Source organism: Ischnura elegans, chromosome 5, assembly GCF_921293095.1.
Source record: "Ischnura elegans chromosome 5, ioIscEleg1.1, whole genome shotgun sequence".
NCBI classification, from domain to species: Eukaryota; Metazoa; Arthropoda; class Insecta; order Odonata; family Coenagrionidae; genus Ischnura; species Ischnura elegans.
In genome coordinates, this window is record NC_060250.1 from 5,325,680 (window position 1) to 5,342,176 (window position 16,497).

General features: G+C 41.7%; 1 protein-coding gene across 3 annotated transcripts in view; it reads left to right on the plus strand.

Moving 5' to 3' along the window:
- Window positions 1-16,497, plus strand: part of LOC124158457 (rho guanine nucleotide exchange factor 10-like protein) — a 173,396-nt gene that overhangs the window by 69,363 nt on the left and 87,536 nt on the right. Inside the window, exons 2-3 of one of the 3 annotated variants that reach the window (XM_046533548.1) lie at window positions 2,411-2,838; window positions 9,414-9,532. In XM_046533548.1, coding sequence (XP_046389504.1) covers window positions 2,426-2,838; window positions 9,414-9,532 — 532 coding nt within the window. In that variant the 5' untranslated portion in view covers window positions 2,411-2,425. Of the gene's footprint in view, window positions 1-2,410; window positions 2,839-9,413; window positions 9,533-13,080; window positions 13,203-16,497 lie in introns of those variants that run through there. The other 2 variants (XM_046533551.1, XM_046533550.1) reach the window with 2 other exon arrangements.

Consider the following 16,497-nt stretch of genomic DNA (forward strand, 5'->3'; position numbering starts at 1 on the left):
ATACAAGGCTGCAAATACAGAGGAAGGACAGAATCGTTACAAGAGAATAAGGAACGAAATATGTCGTAAAGCGCGGAAGGCTAGAGAAACGTGGATGAAAAGTATTTGTGAAGACGTGCAAAACAATCTTAAGGATGGAAAAGTAGAGGCCGCATATAGGATAGTGAGGAACCACTTTAAGGAAAGGGGCGTAAGATGTAATACTCTTAGGGACAAAAACGGAGAACTAATTATTGAAAACGAAGAAAAAGGGAAGAGATGGAAGGAATATCTGGAAGATTTGTACAAAGGAAGCAGCCTCAGAACGAATGCTATCGAAAACGAGAGGGAAGTGGATGCCGATGACATGGGAGCCCCAATTTTAAGATCGGAATTTGATGCGGCTGTAAGAGACCTCAGGATAAATAAAGCGTCTGGCATTGATGACATTCCTGCAGAACTAATTAAAAATTCAGGAGGGAAGACGTTGAACCAGCTATACAAAATCATTAGTGAAATGTATTCAACAGGTGAGATACCAAAGGACTTCGAGAGGAACATTATAAGCCCTATTCATAAGAAGAAAAGAGCGGAGAACTGCGAAGATTTTAGGACCATTAGCCTGACTACACATGGGTCGAAGATACTGACTAGGATCATCTATAGAAGAATAGAACGAAAAGCAGAAGAGTACTTGGATGAGGGCCAATTTGGATTCAGAAAAAACAAAGGCACAAGGGAATCAATATTGGCCCTAAGACTGCTCATAGAAAAGAGAATGGGAAAGAACATGCCATCATTCGTTGCGTTTGTGGACTTAGAGAAAGCATTTGACAACGTGGATTAGATGCTTGGAATCCTAAAGGAAATTGGGGTTCTTTATAATGACAGAAGAATCATCCACAGTTTATACAAAAACCAAGTCGCGGTGATAAAATCAGGGCCCAGCTGTGAACAAGCAAGAATTAGGAAAGGACTGCGACAGGGCTGTACATTGTCACCCGTAATTTTCAACGTTTACATTGAGAAAGCCATTAATGAAATCAAAGAAAAGGCATTGGGAGTGAATATCCATAGAGAAAAAATTAGCATGCTAAGATTTGCCGATGACATAGCCGTTATAGCAGAAACAGAGACGGATTTGAAAATTATTCTGGTTAATATGGGTAGGGTAATGGGTAGATATCAACTGAAAATAAGCACGAAGAAAACCAAGATCTTAGTATGCAGCAGAAGAGAAGAAGTCAAGACTAATATTAAAATAGGGAAGCAAAAACTGATAGAGGTGGATGAATTCTGTTATTTGGGAAGCAAGATAACTAGTGACGGGAGAAGCAAGAAAGAAATTATCAGCAGAATAGCCCAGGCGAAGAGAGCATTCCACCAAAAGAGAGACCTGCTTACAGCGGGAAACTTAAATATGGAAGTAAAGAAACAATTTATAAGAACCTACATCTGGAGTATGCTTCTATACGGAAGTGAGGCATGGACAATGACCGCAGCGGAGAAAGCAAGGATAGAGGCCTTTGAAATGTGGTGCTACAGAAGAATGATGAAAATCAAATGGATCGACCGAGTTAGTAACGAGGAAGTCCTAAAAAGGGTAGGAGAGAAGAGAAGCCTCATGAAAACCTTAATAAGAAGACGGAACAACCTTATAGGCCACATCTTGAGACATGATGGCCTGATGAAAACAATCGTCGAAGGACAGGTGGAAGGCAAGAATGGAAAAGGAAGACCTCGAACAAAATATATGGAAGAAGTTAAGAGAGATGTGAAAGAGAAGAAATACGTAGGTGCGAAAAGATTAGCTGATGGGAGAATAGAGTGGAGAGCTGCGTCAAACCAATCCTAGGATTGTTGACCAGTGATGATGATGAATTCTGATGAAAGGTTTCTTCTTTTAGAAAATATGCTTTGAAATGTATTGAAAACAAGCTTACCAACTAACGAGCGAAAGTAAAAACTCGAATTTTGCGAAAATTCCCATTTGAATTTTTTTAAATTTTTTTCTTTTTTTTAATAGCTGCTGGTGATTTTATGGACTAACCAAATATTTAAATAGCCATAGTTCCTTAATCCTCAGATATATATATTATCAGACTGTACCATTTTCGCTTTCCAAAAAAAATAGTGATAATTTAGTGTTAAGTTTTTTAGATTTCCGCCGGGTAGTGTTTGGCGTCCGTATATGTACTATTCCGCGGCGTCAATCGGTCTTCGCAGCATAAAGGAGAGTCCGAAATCGGAGTATAGAGAGATCGCCGTCCAACCCGTCCTCCTCACACCTCGGCTTCGAGACCGCCGCACTTGTGCATTTCGTGCATGGTGAATCTTTTCCAGAAATTCGCTCCATTTAATCAACCGGTGGGTGGAACGTATATACTACATAGGTGCAATGAGCAATCTCTTTGTCTTTGTGTGTGTGCAGGTGGTGCCGTTGGGGATGGATGTTTGCTTGGGGGAGGAGGAGGCTCAGCTCCTCCTGCCGTCCGCCACGCCCCCCTTCCACTTCCCTCCCCCTCCCCCCTACCCGCCCCCCCTCTCCTCCAAGCACTCCTTCATCTCCACGTACGGCGTCGAGGAGAACATCTACGAGGAGATCAGCGAGGCCCGAGGGGCCTTCGAGGACCCCTACGAGTTCGCCGAGGACCCTCCGCGCGATGGCCGGGCCCTGCGTTCTGCTACAGAGGCCGAGGTGGCCAAAGTCCGCCGACGGCACCGCCGCGTCCTCGGAGAGCTCAACCTGGCCGTCGAGGCGATGCTCATGCCCACGGACACCGCCGCGGCGCCACCGCAGCAGCCGCCGGCACCGCGACCCACCCACCACCACCACCACGGCGACTCTCCACAAGTCACGTGAGTATCCACTCCTATGAAACGGGCCAATGGCAAGAGGAGGAAAGGTTAAACGATGCGTGAAACTGAAAACGAAATGTAAGCTACAGAATCGATGCCATAAATACTTTATAGAAAACAATTAAAAAGCTAATACCTTTATTTAATGAGTTATTTCATGAGTTAAAATCAATTGATGCATCTTGGATTTGCATGCATATTGATTGTTATAATCTTAATACATGTATATAATTAATTATATATGGAAAGTTTTTAGTTCTATAGTGATGGTTAATCATTTTTTGGATTGCATTGTTTAGCCATTTTAGGTATGTTCTCCTCTTTTTAATGGTTTGTAAATATTGAAATCGCATGCGATGGAGTGGACTGAGTTAAATTAATGGGTGTTATTTGAAAGTAGGCGGATATTAGACTGTAAGGCGGCTCATTCGTATAATTTCTAGTGAAAATCGTCGGCCTAATACGCAAAATTTAGGGGTATAACTAACCAAATCTCACCTTACAATGAGGAACTTGCATGAATTTTTTTTATTTCACAGGCGGACAGAAAATTATTTTCTGAATTCAACAAAGAAAACCGCATGTAAATCTGAGTTTTCCTTCGCAAGATATTCAATGATAAATATAACGAATTTTAAAGCGCGGGAAAAACTCCCTCACCCTCCAAGCCACTGCCGACGAAGCCTCGATGACGTCAAAGGTGCCTAAACATCACACGAAGCTATTGTTGTGATTGTTTGTAATAGTTGCCTGCCGTTGTGAGAGCTCCGTTTGTGAGACGTGTTGATTATTTTCTATTTAAAGATAAATATCCGACAATAGAGGCTAGAAAGCCTAATATTTTGTATTATTTATAATATTAATATCTGAGTAAGGACATAAAATATAAAACTGGAGTAGTGAAACCAAATATTTTATAATATCTAAGTAACATCGTTGTAGCAGTCTGAGCCACGGCCGTTGGAAGGGGGATACGTTAATTGTAAGTTGATGTTATCGACGGAATATCATTCATCATAAGTATTTAATTAGAACAATTTCGATGTTTACTTATGTCTGCTATGCTATTATATACAATAACTTCATCCATTTAATCGTAGGTACAGGAGAAATCGTCGTTTAGGACTGCCTGTGCTTGTATTATGAGGTGAATTCCAGTCAATGCAACTTTTGCTCGCTGATTGGAGACATCTAGGACCATTTTTTGTGCCAAAATAGTATCATTTTCAACGTGGCATCTAATAATCACAGTGCCAGTAGTTGTAATGCACGAAGTTTGACAAGTTTGAAAAATATCGGCCAAGAGTTATCAGTGTTCCATCGTGATTGAATTGTAAAAAGTGCTATTACGCTATCGATAAATGTCTAACAGTAGTGTAAAAATTGTCAGTGGCGTGTTAACCTCAGTTGTTCACCGTAGATATGACATTTCACGATCAAGCTATCAAGATCAAAAGAGTGCGTGAAGTTTGTTATTTTATTATTTCAATGAATAGTAGTGAGAAAAGTCACCTGTGTCACTTGCGCGGGCTAATTTAAGGATTTAAATCAGTGAATAAATTGTTGTTTTCATCATAACGAGCTCTATTATTGTAAGTTGTACGTGATAAATATAAGAATGGTAGTGGCTTCCAGTTTTCTATAATTGTATTTGCCTATTTCCCACTATATTTTTATGTTATATGCTAGTATATTGTCTATGGATTTACCTATATTATTGAAATAGGTTGTAGCTTGTGTGTGTGTGCGTTGGCAGCGGAACCGATTCGCGATCTCACATGTGGATTGTGTGCAGACTGTTTTGCGGTGAATTCGTACCGTAGAAAGGATATCTTCTCCGCTAATACGGCGTTGCCAAAATCAACAGAACAGCTCGTAAGCTTACGATCGTTATCCTCCAGTATTACAAGTTTCTTTTGCATCTCCATTTGCCGCCGACATATAGCAATGATTTGCCATAACAAATTCCATGAGTGTCGTGGAATCAATTTTTGGTGTCCCAAAAAAAAAGGCTGGTGTCCTAACACCCCCTGCCACACCTCTTTTGGGCGGCTTGCGGGGTATTATCTAGATGTAAGTGAATTTCAAGAGTACTATTCGAACAAACGGCAACGTTATCATCCATTTTTCTGATAACTAAAACATACGAAGTGAAACGCTTGTATTTCATCATCCCGAGGTTGCATTATTAATATCCCAAGTGATAATCGTTGCACAATAGCAATAGGAAAACTTGCCCAAGAATAACCGAACAAAATAAAGTGAATATGAGCGGCTAAATACTCCCTCAAAACAAAATTTACAGCATGCGCTCAGCGTATTTACCAACTCCCTACGGTTGTTTAGGCACCTATGACGTCACGTCTAGCCTCGGCAACGCTCGGGTGTCTTCGCGCAGTGGTCGGCTCAGTGAATTTTTTCTCGATTTTAAAGTCAATTTTTTTATTTCTTTTGATGATGAATGGAGAAACTTAAGGTATTTCTGGGAGCTAATGTATCCATTTTACTTATTCAAAATAGTTTTTAGAGCAATCGGCGACCCATGCAAGTTCCCCATTGACGCATTAACTTTGTGTAAGTTCATTGCCATAGCGTAAGAAACGAGCGCGCTGAAATTTGCATATATTAGAGGACGAGGTCGTGGTCATAGGAGCAGAGAGTTGGCTTGCTGAGGACATATTAGCGACAGCGAAGTTTTCCCGCCAGGATATGAATTCCACGCGGTGGGCCTGGTGGTGGAGTTTCACAGCGATTAAATCACATTTACATAGCACTGTTCAGGAAATAACTGGCAATGAAATTGAAAGCTCTTGGTGCACAATTAAACTACGAAACAAAAGGAGTATACACGTTTGCTCTTTTTGTACGCGTACAAGCTGCGAAGTACAATGAGTGCAATAGACAATATTCGGACAGTCCTTGTTTCCTACCACTATCACTATTTTGACTCCGATGCACTAGTTCTTCGGACGCAAAATGAATGTAGTATTATCATTTACTGCTCGGTTAAAGGTTTACAATGTGAAAGAACGAGAATTTGATACTACCTTGCAATAAATTAAGTCCAATTGATGAATGAGCAAAAATATCGCGCGCTAAAAGGACGATGCTCGTCGATGATTTTCGCGTGTCTTTCGGAGCTCAGGGATGTCCAACAGTGGACGCACACGCCTTCTCTCGGCTGTGGCGAAGCGAGACGCATCTTTGACCGAGCGGCAACCCTAAAAAGTGTTGGCAGACATGGGACGAAAGACAACTGAGACGAATAAAGCTGAGCGAAACCTTATTATTAGGATTTATAATCGGTGCAAACCACATAATCAAAGAGCTGGGCTTGTCGGACGACCTATGCCAACCGTGCACCACGGAATAAATAGAGCCGGGAACACAAAGACTGTTCTAGACAAGTCCCGATGCGGACCGAAATTGACTAATATTGACAGCCGATTCATCGTGCGGAAGATCAAGAAGGACCCTAAAACTAGCGCTCCCAAGGTGACTGCTGACCCACAGGAGTGTGGTTTTTACGTATATTTATGTTCCGTCCGGAATGTGATGAAGCAAAACGGTTACCACAGCCCAGAGTCCTCTGGATGGAAGTTCTCTACACTACTCCCTCACAGGGTCGAGTCGTCTCATACACTTCCACTCCGGGAATTCCGCCATCTTTGTTCTTCCGTCTCTACATTCTTAGATAGTCTGTATAGAGTCTTATGGGGAAAGTGAGGTAACCTTAGTTTTTTCATAAATATATGTGATTCCCGTCGCATTTAGGGTAATCATGAATTATAATCAATTTAGTCTGGATGTAGCAGGAACATTTTAAAAACATTGGTAAATTTTAAATCGTGTAAAATAACAATTTAAACGCGCTTCAGTTAAGTTTTGATATTTTTACAGGACGCTGAGTTTTTGCACTGCAAAACTAAACCTGCCTATTAAAAGAGACATTCGCAATTATGAATAAGAGATTTCAACCCCAGAAAACCGTTCAGTGAAGAGTTCAAGTCAATGTTACTGGTACCCTCCAATCAATAAAATGAACACCATTTATATTCTCCATCAGCACCATCATGGAAATTTACATATATATTCCTTCAGTACAACATCCAATATAGTAATATGCCTCGCAGTGTTAAGTAATCCACTCTTCCGGAAAGAAAGTAACTTTAAAAGGGGAATATCAGAATGTCATTGTTTTTGTGCCCAAATTACAAGTCAAAAGAAGCATTCTCAATCATGAATAAGAGATTTGGCACTAGAAAAACTTTGAAAGCAACTGTAGGGGGAAACCAAAAAGGGCATGTATCGAACGAAAATTAAAATATTGGAATGTACTGACTATGTAGCCTTAACATCATATAGTAAAAGTAACCTGAAATCAATAGCCCAAGAATACTTAGAAAAAGTAATAAAAGTAGGATTACAGGTTATTGAAGATAAAACTAAATATATGAAAATGGAAAGGGCCTAACATGTCTATGCTGGTATTTGGAAGTTACCATTAACTGCCAAAATAAAATAGAAGAAGAGATATAAATGAGGTTAAATTCAGCTAATAGATGTTACTTGAGCCTATCAAAATTATTGAAGAGTAAACTCCTATCAAGAAATAACAAAATTAGAATGTATTCTAGTTATCTTGTGAGGGGCAGAGGTATGGACCCTAGCAAAGTCAGAAGAAGTTAATAACTGTTAGAAATAAAATATTGAGAGGGATTTATGGTTCAACATTTGAAGAAGGGGTATTGGAGAATACTGAAAAAAGAGAGATAAGGAAACTAAATTTATCGAATGGCTCCAACTAATAGTTATTATTATCTACGGCGGTCGTTTAATGGAATGATTAATGAGAATGACCGTCGCCTAGATGAAAAACCTATAGTCCTGTGAGATTTTCTCAATAGCAGTCAGTATGACAGGATGGTCGATTCAACCACGCTAAATGGCATATCTTCGAATGTGTTTCAGTTAAAGGAATGAAAAATTTTGTTGATGTTCATACTGCCTTACACCATATTGCACACTATATAATACAGATCTAGGTAGGGAAATTTTCATTATAACTGTAATGAATCTTTTTGTTTTCTTGAAATTAATATGCAATTGCTATTCCTATTTGGAAAAATTTTCCTCGGATACTACGAAATTTTAACTAATAATGACCATTACCATTAAGAGAAACCAATGCAGTCGTGTTTTTTTTTACTTGGAGGGTCCATATGACGTATATATCGATATGTGTTCGATTCGATTATTCTCACTACTAGGAAAATCACCATATCTTAGTACGCTTTACTTTTATGCGAATACATTTTCTGATAACTTTTTTCATACCATTTTTCCATACCGAACGACTGGCATTTTTGGCATTCGCCATACTGTCATTTCTGTCTTGTGAAAGATTAAATACGTGATCAAAATGCTTACCTATCGATACATATCGATTGTAAAGTTTCTTGATAACGTTGAAATATTACTACAGCATCGTTACATCTTTGAACTTTTGATTAATGAAGTTCAATATTGACTCATTGCGCTACTTTACCAATCTCAACAATGTCTCGTTCGTCAAATGGGACCCTTTTGAAGATTTAAAGCGTTTTTGACGGTATAAATTAAAGTTTCATTCCCTTTCGAAACAATGCTGGGGGAAATTCCGAATATTCAAATCGCTAATGGACACGAAAAACGAAAACCAGTGACACGAGAATGTTCCCACCGCCTTCTCGAACCCGCTTGAAGAATTCAAGGGCCAAAATGCTCGTTGAAATATTTAGACTACATGATCGTGCATAAAATGTACGTGTACTTCACAGAGCAAATACGTCTACGTCAGTCGACACAGCAATGTGCTAGGCTAGGTTGAGGTCCGTTAATGATTCAATACCTGTAATATATTTGTCATTTCCGACTTATGACCTATCCCACCTGCGACCAAGTATGCAGAACGTATCTGTTCGTAAGGTACGCAGTAACTGTATTTTTTATACCTTCTTGGAATTAAGCTTAATTCTTTCATAATTGATAATGGTTCTGGAGTCGGTTCCCTATAATTTTGGATTCATTTGGAGAAATGGTTGGCTAGCAATGAGCATCTTTATCGTGATCTCAATTCTCTCTGTTAATACTCCGTTTGTTACCAATCAGCAAATGTCAATTTCCTTGCAATTACGAGAGGTTGAGATTATGGAGGGGCGATGGAATTGGTTTTATTTGTTGCCTTCACACTCCTTTGGGAGGCTGCTTTGGAATTGCAATTGCTAGTCGCGGAGATTGAACTAAGGTTTTTCTCAATTGCGCTGTGGCGGACAATCTGTCCTTCGGAGAATAAGAGTGCAGGGAAGTGCAGTTAGTTACCCCTAACGTGGCATGTATGCATGCATCTGATGCTGATGTATGCATCAAGGCCCATGGTACATTGTTGAGATTGGTAAAGTAGCGAAATGAGTCAATATAGAACTTCATTTTTCAAATATCATGAATCAAGAGTTCAAAAAAGCAACGATATTGTGTTTACATTTAAGGGTCCTTTGCGCCATGGTCTTCAGCTGTTGCGTCTCCTTCTCTTTCAGCCGTCGGGGCGGACGGCGCGCTGCGGACGAGGAAGTGGGGGGCTGGGTCGGGTCCAAGGCCAAGGGCCGCGCCGCTCTCCTCATGGCGGGATGGCGCAGGCTCGCAGCCGCACCCAAAGGTAAGCACCACCAACCAACCACGCCGTGGTGTCCTTTAGTAAACAGTGGCGGCGGATGGTCTTGTGAATTAGTTGTATTGAACAATCCACTTCCTTGCAGTTGTGGTCTCTTTTAGGGATGCAGCAATAGACTGAAGCATTTAAATATAGTTGTTTTTTAAGTTTAAATGGGGAGTTTGGAAATCTCCATGATTAAAGTTAAAAGCCATTTACCCTTTGGGGGATAAACCCCCCAGAGCTTAGAGAAACTTTTAAGTTTAATCCATTTTACTTCATTTGATTAATATACTTGTAGAAGAGTCTAAGAATTAATAAAATATCCCTCAGAAAGCCGTAAAACTAACAATTTTGAACCATTTATCTATAAAAATTTCTGGGGGAGGGCCCCCGCAACTTGCGGTTATCTTGGCGAGTATACCACACGTCCCAGGTCTAGTTGCGCCTAAACCCCCCCCCCCCCCTAGCCTTAATTCTTAGCTGCGCCCCTCTTCAGTTCTACTCGTACACAGACTACTTTAACGTAATACTTTGCAGTGAGCAACCTCTTAAGAGTTTTTGGCTCAGGGTGACTAATACCCGACATGCAGCATGCGGTGGGATCCCCACATGAGCACGACCGGGTCATAAAACACACATAATAGTAATACGTGCACATTCCTGCAGTCGGTGTGAGCTCCCACCAAGCGGCATCGTTTCATTCAACCCGAGACCGCAATTGCCAGACAATAAAGCCCCTTTCAGACGGGACGGCTTTTCGCCGGCCGCCGTCCACGGCTCCGCGCCGTGAAATTTAGGCATCTTTCAGACGAGATGACTTTCCGCCAATCGCCGTTCACGACACGACGCGCCGTGAAATACAGAGAACAGTACGGCGAGCAATCGGCATGATCATCAGCGACATTTATTCATTAGTTCTTGAGTCGTTATCGTGTACAAAATAATAATTTAAATTATTATAAAATGTTTATCTATGCTGCTGATATATTAACTTTAGTTTAGGGAACCTCGATACAAATATGAAATCTGTTAATAGCCAATGAATAACTCATTTGATAGGTTATTATTATTTACTTTCTTTTTAAAAGTATTTATACTAGCATTATTTTTCACAAAATTATTTTTAGACATAGGAAACATAAAATATCATTAATAAAGAAAGAAAATGTAATAGATCTTAACACTTTCATGTGAAATGGAGAGTACATCATTATGATTTTTTCATTCAGTCCGATTTTAGAATTTTTTTTGTTTACTTCTCAAAACATTATTTATCAGAAATTATTCCCAGTCCTTTCAAATATTTGAAGAAATCAAGCAGGAAGAAAAAACAAAATACAAAGAATTTTAACAAAATACACAAAATATTGATAAAGTTGAAACCTTTCGCTGCATTCCAAATCCCAAAACACTACCACATATCTCACAGAATAAGTTGTCTGGTTTGACGGCGTAGAATTAAGTGATGCTGGGGAATGATTTGATCCTTCTAGAGGAGAAGAAACTGCTCCTCTGCAGAATGTTCAATACCTCGATTTGGAAGTTAATTGTTTCCGCATCCTTGAGGTTATGCAGGCTTGGTAGAATTCCTTTAAAAAAGTTTCAATGACTATCCTCAGGCTCCACTTTTATGTTCATGTAGGATTATAAAAAAGGATCACCGAGTTACCTCGAGATATTTACATCACAAATACAACAAAACCTATGGAGAATGATACCAAAAGGAGAATTGCGAACACCCGCGACGTCGATTATTAACTTATACTAGTCTTATTGTTTACTTAATAGAATACACATATTTTAGCCTTTTTTTCTCTATTTCTCCATTTAAATAAATGATTAGCTCTAGATAGGCTGATAGCTATTGGACATATCGCTCACGTAATTGCATGACTTTGATTCGGTAGAAAAACAGTCCCTTCCACTTCCATGCTGCAGAATGTCATACCAATCGTCTAACAACAAGAGTTTATTCATCAGTCCAATCGGCAAGCCTCGGGATTTCTTTGTAATTATCTGTGCGAGTTCGACATTAATGGAATACTTATACTTACCATATATGTCCATTTTTTCGGCCATTTTAAAATATGGCAACGATGAAATATTATTCATGTCTGTATTTCTTCGCTGGTCACGCTACTTTGAATTATATCGGACTACACGGCGGACGGCAGAAGTCGACGCGTCTGAACAGTCCAATACACCGCAGTGTTCATTCCACGCCGTGGACGGCATACGCCGGGCCGGATTGAAATGGGAGCCGTGGATACCACGGCGGCCGTCCACGGTGCCGTGCCGTCCACGGCGCGATTCGACTCGTCTGAAGACACCCATAGGCACTTATGGTTATTTAAAGTCACGGTGCCGTGCCGTGGACGGCGGCCGGCGAAAAGCCGTCCCGTCTGAAAGGGGCCTAAGCCAGTTAGCGACATAGAGACAGGGATGACGACTTACAAAAAATATTGGGCCAAACTGAGGATCTTTCACCGGGAAATTTTATAGGTAGTGAGTTTTTAAGTTTTTTAAGCATTTTAGATAAGTCATAAGATCAACATTATAATCCTGATAACTCGAATCTCGATATCTGAGCACTCCAGGGAAAATCGACAGGCCTGATACATTTTTTCCTCACGCCCATGACGATTTTTTCAGGGGGCTCGGGCGCCCTCAGGCCCCTTGGAGTCGGCGCCACTCCATAGAGAGCCAAAACTTGCCAACAGGAGTGTGCAATGGTTTCAGTAGCGGATCCAGGATAGGGACAAGGGGGGTTAAGTATGGGGTAAACACCCAGAAGTATTGCGGGTCCGAACAAAAATTGCCATTCTATACCTTGTTTAAATTGGATGTCCAAGGGGGGCGGGGCTTAGCCCCCTTAGCCCTCCCCCCCATAGATCCGCCACTTTATGGTTGGGCAGGTGCATATCCTGACTCTTCATTTTCTTCCCCTGCGCTTCGGCAAAATAGGTCTGTGTGGATAGGGAATGGACCAACCATATTTCAGTTATCACAAATGTTCAGTGTCGGTGTACGCAAGTCGCACATCCGTTTTCTTCTTCCATTTACTTGGGGAGTGAAGACAACGCTGGAAAAACATTCCGATTTCTTCAGGCGACCGCACTGTCCTTTGATGTTCTTATCCAATTCAAAACCACCTTCAGTAGTTGATTCCACATGATGGGCTAAAAGATAATAATTATTTGAAGAGGCGAGTGCGTCGTAAACTTCCTTACGTGTCTCTCGTCACTGCCGTGGTTCTTACGAGTGTGTAGTACTATTACACATGCATGCATGTAATCCAGCGTGTTGGTTTTTCCACTATCACCTCCTCACTCGGGACTACACTTTAAGTAAGCAGCTGCCTCTTCCCACAAAGCACCTCGAGGGGACAGTTCGCCGTGGAGGGCAGACTTATTCATTCTCGCGCGCACCTGCATTCGTACGAAAGGGCTCCCGCCGCCGCGCCGATGCGATGCCCACGCTGCTACTCGCCCGACAGGCAAACCGTCCGCATTGTGGTTCGCATCGTGGCCGCTGCGGCGCGCCACCCGCCGACGACAGCTCTCCTCTCGAAGGCGAAGCAAGGAGTGAGCGAGGAAGCATGTTATGGCGGCCGTCACCGCCTCCGACGAAGAGGACGAGGGAGAAGCAGGAGAAGACGCCGTCGCCATGCAACGTGAGTTTGTTTATTTACGCGTTGGTGTATTTTGTTTTTGATGGTCGTGCACCGACCATGTGCGACTGGGATTTGTGTGTCGGAAGGCCTATTTCGTGCACCGTAACGAGTGAAGGAATGATCGTGCATGAGTGTGTTTTTCTTGTGCTTAGCTGCGCACCTCGCTAGTCATCCTGTCCCGCACCACCTCCTCCTTCCCTCATGAACGTCAACCGTCATTCTGGTTCCCTCATTGTCGCTTGTTCTGCATACCGTTTGTAATCCTCGGAAGGAAACAATGGTCGGAAAAGTTTAGCAGGCTCGGAGAACGTGATACTGAGAGAACGAAAGGGACGAACGCTGAGGTAAACTTAGGAATTTTTAACTGAGTAGAGGTCGCTAAGAGCACCGTCGAAGAAGAATATACTATCCGAGGATCTCAAGGGCGCGTGGCAGGGGGGTGGTCACATCGAAAGTAGTCACGATGCGTGATGAACTGACGAATGAGCGACAGTAAGCACCTACGTCTAGGGACTCACCTATGACTACGAGAAACACTGGGATGTGACGGAACCAGCATGCTGCTCAAGGAAAATCGGACTGCTGCTGTGTGTCAATCTTACCTCTGCAACACCATTCGCGTAATTGTGCCAGTTATGAGTGGAGCTTTTGGCTAATTAATGAGTCCTGGGTTCGAATGCTCGCATGCGTACCCTTTGCATCATCGTCAATGAAAAGCGGCTGTACGCGGTGTGAAGAATTAGCCTCTTATCCTTGCGTGTGAAACATTAAACGTATGTCCAGGTGGAGCTTTACATCCTAGTACCGTGAGCAACAACTTGCCGCCCTCGCTTGATCTGCTTCGCCTCTCGCTTCCATTCATCGGCGCCTGTTTGTTTTTTGTTTCCATGAAACCCCCTTCCCCTCACCCCCCTCCACACCCAGTTCATTATTCATTGCCAGCCATTGGCCGAGACCTGTGGATGTCCGGAAGAAGCAGTCGGGACCAGCGATGACAACACTACTTGTTGAAAACAGCGTTGTGAATTCGATTTTGCCGGTACCAATCGTTCCTGGAGTGACTTTGGAATTACTCTGCACGGGAGTGGACTTCGATTGAACCACTTTTGTGTAACTTTTTCGTTTGTAGTTTAAAGCGCAAATAATATCCTAATGTTCTTTATTCTCCAGTTTTTTTTAAAACTTTTATGAATCCAGCATATTATTAATATCACCTTTTTTCTTGTTTTAGTGGGCCGTATCACATAAAAGTTGTTTGAACGTAGCAAAGTTAGGTCAATGAAAGGCGGAAATCGTGTTCAATTCATTCATATTTATTTTAGATATAAAAGAGGACTCATACTTTTATGACGAGGCTAGTTTATTAATTCTGTTCATAGAAAAACAAAAACAATGTGTATCCCCAAAGATTCAATCATCAATGGGCCGCAATCATTGGCGCTGCGGCCAAATATAAAAATTACCAATACGGTTTTAATCTTGATGTCGAACGTTTATGCTGCAGAAGCCATCATGGACGACAAATGACGATGGGGAACAATGCCGGATTATGACGAGGTGCGTTGGGTTTGGCTTGAGTCAGGGCATGGTGTGTTTTGTAAAGGACACTTCTCCTATTCCTCCATCTGAATGTGATAAAATCCGAGCGAATGAATGGCTTATTCGCAGTGTATGGTCCCAGGACCTCGGGGGTGGGTCGGGTAGCGCACGCCGGAAGCCGCTCCGCCGAAGACGAGCTTCCTTCATATTTATGAGTCGATTCATCCCATCAGACAGGCTTATTAGACATTAGCTTTATACAAATACTAGGGCTGTGCCTACGAGTATGGACTCCGAGTTCCTCACCTTCTTATCCACTGCGTTAGTGGAAAATTTCGAGCCATACATTGGTGTATTTCAAATTGTAGATTAGTTCTCGTATAAATGCAGTGTTGCTCTGTTTTCATGCCAAAATCAAGGGCTAACAATAAAGGTATCTGTGTCCACGACGTGGAATATTTATTTTTGGGGCCACAAAACGGAATGAAAAAAACAGGAAACATTTGTTGGAAGTAATTTTCCTAGAGCGCCAATTCTGAAGTGAGCACTGTCTCTCTAATGCGAAACAGAATCTGGCACATTGCCAGGGATGTGCTTCGGGAGAGTGTTGCGCATTGTACCAGCTAATGTCTATGCGTGGTAATTAATATCATGGAAGAGGCTTTAATTTTCGTTTGTACAATGCAGGAATTTTATATCATCGTTGATAATTTAGTCGTTTTGGTTTGGTAACATTAGTCGCTTCTTTCCGAGTTGCGACAGATTTTCGAAAATGTTTAGGGCACTGTAGTGAATATTATGTTGATAACGTTTCGGACCTGAGACGTTGACATCAGTCCACAGCTTTTGATATTGAAGAAGCGTCGTGAGCATGTGTTACGGAATCCGTGCGCACGTTGAAGCTGGACGAGTGTACCTATCGTTGGGTTTCAGTTGAGATGAGTGTTGGCCAGTCCTCCTCTCCTCACTCAGTTTCAAACACGGACGCTACTCAAAACCACGGAATGGAGATCACTCCAACCCTAGCACGTCGTAATTGTCACGTGATAGGTATCTCAGTGATTAATTTTCCAAGTCGATGTCAGATTACAGGTTAAAATACGCAGTGGTTCACAGGAGACCACGAAAATGAGGAAAGTTGACCAAAAATTAAATTTATTTCCGCACAGTTTGAAGGGTAAGGGGTTGTCACGAAAATCTCGGCTACTCCAATTAGTAATTATAACAGTTGCGTGGGAATACGCGTAGGCCAGTCTGAAAGCGAGTGCGCGGCTAAATAAACCTTTGATTCAGAATGCTATATCTTCACTGATATTACTCCAATTTGAGTTTTGCTAACCGGAAACATGAGAAAACGAAATTTTCAATTTCAGTGGTAAAAATATATTTAACAAAACTTGTTCTTAAAAATAGAACGTTTAGTGCCACCGGGGAAATCAGTTGGGAAAAGTGCTGCACTGTGTCACCCACGCCTTCCTTTGCAAAAACAAGACACTTTGGTTATCCTCCAAGGCTAATGCTTTAAAATGAGTGTTCATCATCTTGCAGGAGTACGCCGACGTAAAAGTTGTGCTTGAAAAATGAATGCGACCTCCAAACCTGCTCGTGCTCATGCTGTACGTTGCGTATAGCCATTACCAGTACCTTGGAACAAGGAGTATTGTAGTGTGTAGCTGATATCTTAAGAAAATCATAAATGCCTGGCTTGATAATCGTCCAGCATCATTTGTGGACTCAACAAGAATTTAATGGACAA